Raw genomic sequence first — 6830 nt, 5'->3', positions numbered from 1 at the left:
TGGCATCTGAATCAGCTAAGTCCTCACTTACGCCAACGTCCTCAGAATCGGTCGTTCTTAACAAAAAAAGCGAAGCCTTCTGATAATCTCCAGATGTGTCTGAGGTGATGTCTTTAGCCAGATTGCTCTTTGATTCTTCTCTATAAACTGTTAGTTTCTCTGATTTCTCTGTAAGTTCTTGATGCCAAAATTTCATTCAGAGCATCTTCATCAGTTCTAAGGCTCTTCACGGCAGCAGAGTCCATCGGCATCCAGCTGGGCTGGAGTTTTAACAGAGCCAAAGCAACTTCCTCCGGATGATGACCTCCAAGGGTTTTCTTCAGAGCTTCATCCAGGGCTCTCCTTTTTCCTGGAGATATGCTGCTTTGACCTATTGACACTGTGTATTGTTTCTCTTAATAAGCATGTCAATGATGGGTGCTTCATCCACACCTGGATATAAATCAGTTGTGCATTATTAATTGAGGATGCTTGTTTAGAATTAGGATCTGTGTGTGTGTGTGGGGGCGGGGGGGGGTGCTGGCCCCGGCAAGGGGCAGGTGGGGCCAAGGGCCAGAATGTTGGCTTATGGTCTGAGCTTATTTCTGTTTCACATAAACGTATTCCAGAAGCTGACGTGAAGGCAGGTTCCGAGGTCATCAGGACCCTGGTTCATTCTGTTTTACTGCTCCATCTCGTGTAAGCTGTGTGTGCTAAGTGGGACAAATAGGTGCAGAGCCTTTGGAAGATCAGACTAGGATGAATTATTTCCTAGCACAGTGGGTGCTGCTGTTTGGTCGTTCTGGCCAAGGGTGTGGACGGAACGGGAGCTGAAGCCTTGGCCTCATCAGAGGAGGAGAGGACTGGCCCAAGACGGCCGCCGCGGCGGATTCGCGTCAACTTTGGTTCAGAGCACAAAACTGAAAAAAATTGCCCCTGAATAACCGTGGGACTGCCCCCGGCCAGTTTGCAGTTCGAATTAAGACTGTGCTGTCTGGGAATCACCAGCCAAACAACCTAAAAAAAAAAAAAAGTGATCCAAGCAGTTAACCGGCAGGAATAAATCCAGAGCCCGGGTTGTTGCTGGACCGGGGTGCGGGGCGGACGACACCCTCGTCACGCGCTGGCTCCAAATCCTGAAGCTTTCGATCCCGCATTCCAGGGGCAGTTGCTACGCTGGGGGCGGCCGCCACGCCTCCCGGGGCTCCCCACTTCTCAGGTGCCTTGGCTCTCGATGACCGTGCGGCGCGGGTTATAGGGTTTCCCGCTGCCCACCATGGCTGGCCAGGAATGCTGTCCCGACAGACCTTTTGAAGAGCTCTTCCAGGAGCTGGGACGGGATGGCTGACATCATCGAACTGCAGAAAGAACTGGAAGCTATGGCCATCCCTCTGGGCCAGGACGAGGAGGTGGGCCGTGGGGCTTTCAGGCCCCAGGGACAGTGCAGGGCTGGGCTCACTCAGAATGAGACGGGGATGAGAGTGAGGGCGGCGACGACCCCCTCGGCCTTTCCCAAGCTCCCCAGGGAAACAGACATTCTTTCCGTGTGAGCCGCTTCACTCAAAATCACCCCATGTTGGAACAGTTTCCACATGTTTGAGTCCCATCAGTGAACTGCTGTGGTGAAACATATTGAAGACTATGCCATCTTGGTTTAGTGGGGCCAAGTCCTCGCAGAACACGAAAAAAGGCCTGCCTGCACTATTGCAACCTTAAGGAACTAACCCCAGTGAGCCAATGGCCTGTGGCCTGTGTCCACATTCGTTAGCTCTTGGACACAGCGCCTGCCCTGATGGCTGGCCTTGGCTCGTCCAGAGCTCTCACCAAGGGCATCCCACAGCTTGGGAAATGGGGCCTGAACCGAAGCTCGCTCCAGAATGCTCCCGCCTCTAGGTGTTCTTGTGTGTGCACCCGCTGCTGCCACATCTTTTCAGTTTAATATCACAGTCTGAGAGTGTTTATACATGCTAACATGCCTAACGCAGTAGTGCCGAATTATCATGAAGCTTAACAGATGATATTAATACTCACTGCTGTATTTTCAGAGGATCCTCACTTCCGCAGTTGTACACTTAACCGGCTGACCCACTAGAGTAAAAAACAAAAAGGTCTTTGTTTTACTTTAAGCTTCTCTAAGAGATGATGGGGCCCAGCAGCAGCATGGGAGCGTGTGTGCACATGTGTTTGAAAAGGGGAGGCGGATATCAGGTCTTGTAGAAGCCTTTTTCTTGTGAGGAGATTGAATTAAATTCGCTATGAGAAAATAACCTTTCATAAGTTTCCATCTGGTGGGCTTGAATTGAATGATGGATGTAAGGCCACAGAACACTGAGTCCAGAAAAGCATAACCATTTAGTGCTAGGTCCATAGTTCTTAGGATTTATGGAATGCATGCCCGAAGAATGGGGGGATAACCACATGCCTTGGAGAGAACTATACCCTATTTTTGTTATGGAAATTGATGATTTGTTCCCTGAGGCCTACCCAACCACAAATGCCAGTCTTAATTATATACAATGTATATTGATTTCTGTGTGTCCGACGCTTTTTTCCTGTATTCACTTTACGCTACACAGAATCACAAAACAAACTGATGATATTATGCTCTCTTTCTGAATGTAGTCCCAGAATCTTATTATTCCATTTCTCTTCTTAATAAAGAGCTGGCTCTCTGCTTCATCAGACTGCCCAGCATCAGCTCCACCTTCCGTCCATTATCCCAGTGGTTCTCAACCTGGGCTGATTTGCCCCTCAGGGATATTTGTCATTTTTTTACATTTTTGATGGTTGTGACAGTGGGGGATTGCGTGTGTGTGTGTGTGTGTGTGTGTGTGTGTGTGACACTAGTAAATGAAGGCTGAGGATGCTGCTAAACACCCTACAGTGCACCAAACGACAAAGAATTATCTGGTCCCAAATGTCAGTAGTGTAGAGGTTGAGAGACCCTGACAGCCGACGCAAGCTCCTGCTGTCCCTTGCTCCTCTCCTCCAGCTGCTGAACATGCCCTTCCCTTCACTAGTAAATAGAAGTGGACCGACATGAACTCCTTCAGACTTCTGGACCTCTCCTATTTCCTCCGCTGTAAAATGAGGATAATAATAGTGCCTATCTCTTAGAATTGTTATGATAATTAATCAGCAAATAGTGAAAAATGCTTAAAATTGTATTCGGAGCTTAAAGCAGTCAGTCTCAATAAATTTAATACATCAACTATAATCTTATCTTTATTTATACCTATACCCATTTCTTTCCTCCAATCTCAGGGAGTAAGGCCTTTTTTCACCTTTTCAAAGTTGGTTCTTCTATTTCGATTGTCTGCCTCATGTCTTCTCATCTCCTTTAAAATGACTTCTGTTATTCTCTTTCTTTGTTCAGTATTTTCAAACTCTTCCTCTCTTACGACGATGGCCCTCCCACGGCCCTGGCCCCCATCTAGATATTGTCCTTTCACCCTCTCTGTGCAGTCAAGGTTTTTGACCGAGCTCAGTCTGTGCTTTCTGTCTTGACTTCTCTCACTCTCTCATCATCTGTTGTGAGGCTCTGCCTCCATTCTTCCCTCTGTGAAAACTCACTAAAGACTTCTGCATTGCTGCACCCAGTGGGCTCTTTCTAGTTATTTGTTTGACCTTTCTGTAGCATGGAACACAGACGCCGACTCCCATGTCTCCTCCCCTGGCACACTCTCTCAGCTCTCTGACTGCTGCTTTTCAGATGCCCTTCCTGACCCTTTTTCGCTCATCCTTCAGATGTGGTGAGTTCTAAGATTACTTTTCAAGGCTCCGACTATCATCTTAGGGTTGGTGACACATGAAGTGACAGTGATCCCCAGTTCTGAGTCTCTCCACCTCTCTCTATGCTCATAGTCTTGGTTAGGTGTTCAACCGCCACCTCATCCTAGATTCCTCCTTTTTCTTCACCCCCATATCCAGGTAATCATAAGGTCCTGTGTAATTTCTTAATATATCTCATAATCGATTTCCTTCCTCTCTACACCCATGGCTTCTGGTAAGCTCAGGCCTCTACCACCTGTCACCTGAGTTACTGTAATAGTCTTATAACCAGTCTTCTGGCCCTTTCCTCGTACCATTCCTCCTCCACATTGCCACCATATGACACCTCTAAAAGGCACATCTGATTCCTTCATGACCGTCCTCAAAATTCTTCAAGGGATGGGCAATGTCAGTGGGGAAAGTCTGGGCCTCTTTGCACGGTACAGAAGACTCTTCCTTTCCTGGTAGGTGTAGAGTAGAGGTTGGTGGGGCAGTTCTCCACCTTGCAGGTATTCAGGGATCCAGGTTCCTTCCCTTTTGTGGCTGTACCATCTTCAAGGGGCCCATCATCCTCTGCATTCAGCCAGTGAAAGCGGAATGAGCGTGAAAGAATAGATGTGAGAGGGTTTAATTAGCTAAGCCTAGAAGTGGTAAACATTAACTCATATTTCGTTGGAGAGATCTTGGTCACACGATCATGCTTAACTAACTGCAAGGACCTCTGGGAAATGCAATCTAGTTGTGTGCCCAAAGAAGGTGAGAAGGAATTTTCATGGACAGCTAGTGGTCTCTGCCACATCCCTCACCCCCTTGTTTCTTGGCTATCCACTTTTGCTATTCATTTTTTAAAAAGTCTACTCGAGTCACTTCTATGAAGATTTCCCTAATACCCATTTCTCCTTCAAAGCACTCACGTCTTTATTCCCCACTGAACCTTGAACACTTACATTTTCTATCATAGTGGCTTTGGTGTCTTCTCCGTTAGCCTGTAAGCTTCTTGAGGTCAGGGACTACAGCTGATTCATTTCTGTTTCTCAAGCATTTAGAATAGTTCCTTACATATTTATTGAGTGAATGACTGTTGAGTAGAAGACTAGTCAATTGCTAAAATTTTAAAAGTTCTAATTCTCAAAGATTTTATGTTTTTAGTGTTGAAAATTAAAAGTAAGGTACTGGTAATCTATGGTAGAATATCTAATTTACATGAGATAAATGTACAGATGTTTAACCATTATAATTTGAAATCTACCTTGTCTGGATCTGTGTCCCTAATATAATTTTTTCTCTTATAGATAATTTTAAAATCTGTTGGTATTAACATACATTATCTGCTGCACCTTGGATTTTGCAGTACATTAAAGGTAATGAGAAAAAAATGAAGCTGGCTTTTAAGGGTTTGGACATAAATAACGGTGGTTTGGTTTTTTCACACAGTTAGCAAACATATATCCAAGAATTAAATATGTTTTAGTAAAGGTTTTTATTAGATATTTGGTTTCTCTCGCAGGTTATTAAAAACTCACTCACTTCTAAGGAACAGTTTTAAATGATGTCACTTTTATTTATATGCTATCTTTCAAAAATAAAACCACCAATAGAAAAGGCCATAGCCTTTGAACAATATTCTTATTTGCTAAGCGTCTGAGGGATATTTATAACGTTTTGATAAGATTTTTACATGAAACTCATGTGGCAATGGTGGTTAAGCTGAATCTGGAAAGATGAATATAAATTAGCTACTCTTCCTAAGATTCAACAGATCGTTGAATTGGCTTCTAATGAGCTAAGGGAGTGATGGAAAAAATGTAAACTCCCCTCTATGTACAATAAATGCTCTACACATGGTCATGTGTTGTATTCCACTTAACCATAAAGTAAGACAATAAGTATTTGTATGCATGTATGTAGACATATTTATATATTTATACACACATATACATACATAAACATGATACAGACACACGTATATAATCGCAATTTTTTCAAGCCATCAAAGTTGAGATGTAAAATGTTGCTGATTGTAGTTAAATATTTGAGTACCCATAATGTAATAGGTGTTCTAGAATACATGCGCTGTCTTCCTATTTAATATATAGAAGACAAAGTACTCCTCCTTCTCTTGCTTCTAATAAGATAAACTAAAAACACTTTCAAACTTGCCACATAATTGAAGACTGCCACAGCTACAAAGTCCTTCAGAAATCTTGTGTCTATAAATTTCCTTGATTGTCAGAACTAGGTCTTTGTTAAATAGTAGAATTTTGGCTTATGTTCTCTGTCCAAGATACATATATTCAAGCATCATTTTATTTTATTATTTATTTATTTGTTTGTTTATTTATTTATTTTAGGCGAGGCATCTCTGGTTGACCTCACAGATTGTAAGGATCTTGCCAGCTTACAGTCCCTTATTTTTTATTATTTTTTATGCCTACAGCACTTGGTCTTCCTCGGTGGTCTTCCATCCAAGTACTAACTAGGCCTGACCCTCAAATATCATTTTAAATTGTAAGCTATTTGTGAGGATAACATCGTCAAACATAAGATAATTAATTGGGAGGGGAAGAATTATTATTGAATGAATCTGTCATTTATTGAATGCTTCCGTGATCAGCTTTTGTCAATCCGAGTAAATTGGTTATATATATACGTATACATATGCATGAATGTGGGGAGGATTTTAAAGTGTCCTTTGCATGTTGTGACAAGGAAGTGTAGGGTCAGCGAGGGCCCAACTGCAAGGCGATGACCCACTCTGGGAGGAGAGGTGGCACCAGGGCACCGGACACTCAGGTCGGGGGTGCAGGTCAGAGCAACTCCACTGCTGCAGGCACCGAGTTTACGCCGGGGGAGTCTAGACACCGAGCACTCCTTCCACGCCGCTTGGGGGGTGCGCTTCCCCTCCTCGCACTCACGCCGGCTCGCGTGTCAACCGCAGGCCGCAGGGCCACCGCGGCCGGAGCCTCCTCTTTTTTTTTTGCGCCCGCGCTCCCGAGGGGCCTCTGGGCGGCGCCCGAGAACCCCCAGGCGCGGGTCCCCTCGCCCCAGGCGGCTCCGGCAGGCGGTTGCCACAGCCGCCA

The 6830-nt window shown here is 44.7% G+C and overlaps 1 protein-coding gene and 1 pseudogene across 1 annotated transcript in view; one reads left to right on the top strand and one right to left on the bottom strand.

Annotated features, from left to right (window-relative positions):
• The window catches only part of LOC102898957, a 2559-nt pseudogene extending 1423 nt beyond the window's left edge, over nucleotides 1-1136 (bottom strand).
• A 183-nt stretch (nucleotides 1137-1319) lies between these two features.
• LOC102898711 (calcium-binding mitochondrial carrier protein SCaMC-1) overlaps nucleotides 1320-6830 on the top strand; it is a 44282-nt gene continuing 38771 nt past the window's right edge. Inside the window, exons 1-2 of the mRNA XM_025052291.1 lie at nucleotides 1320-1388; nucleotides 5043-5111. Coding sequence (XP_024908059.1) covers nucleotides 1320-1388; nucleotides 5043-5111 — 138 coding nt within the window. The remainder of the gene's footprint in view (nucleotides 1389-5042; nucleotides 5112-6830) is intronic.

Source organism: Pteropus alecto, unplaced genomic scaffold (genome assembly GCF_000325575.1).
Source record: "Pteropus alecto unplaced genomic scaffold, ASM32557v1 scaffold106, whole genome shotgun sequence".
Lineage (NCBI taxonomy): Eukaryota > Metazoa > Chordata > Mammalia > Chiroptera > Pteropodidae > Pteropus > Pteropus alecto.
Note: the sequence above shows the minus strand (reverse complement) of the source record. Positions and strands in the feature narration are given on the sequence as shown.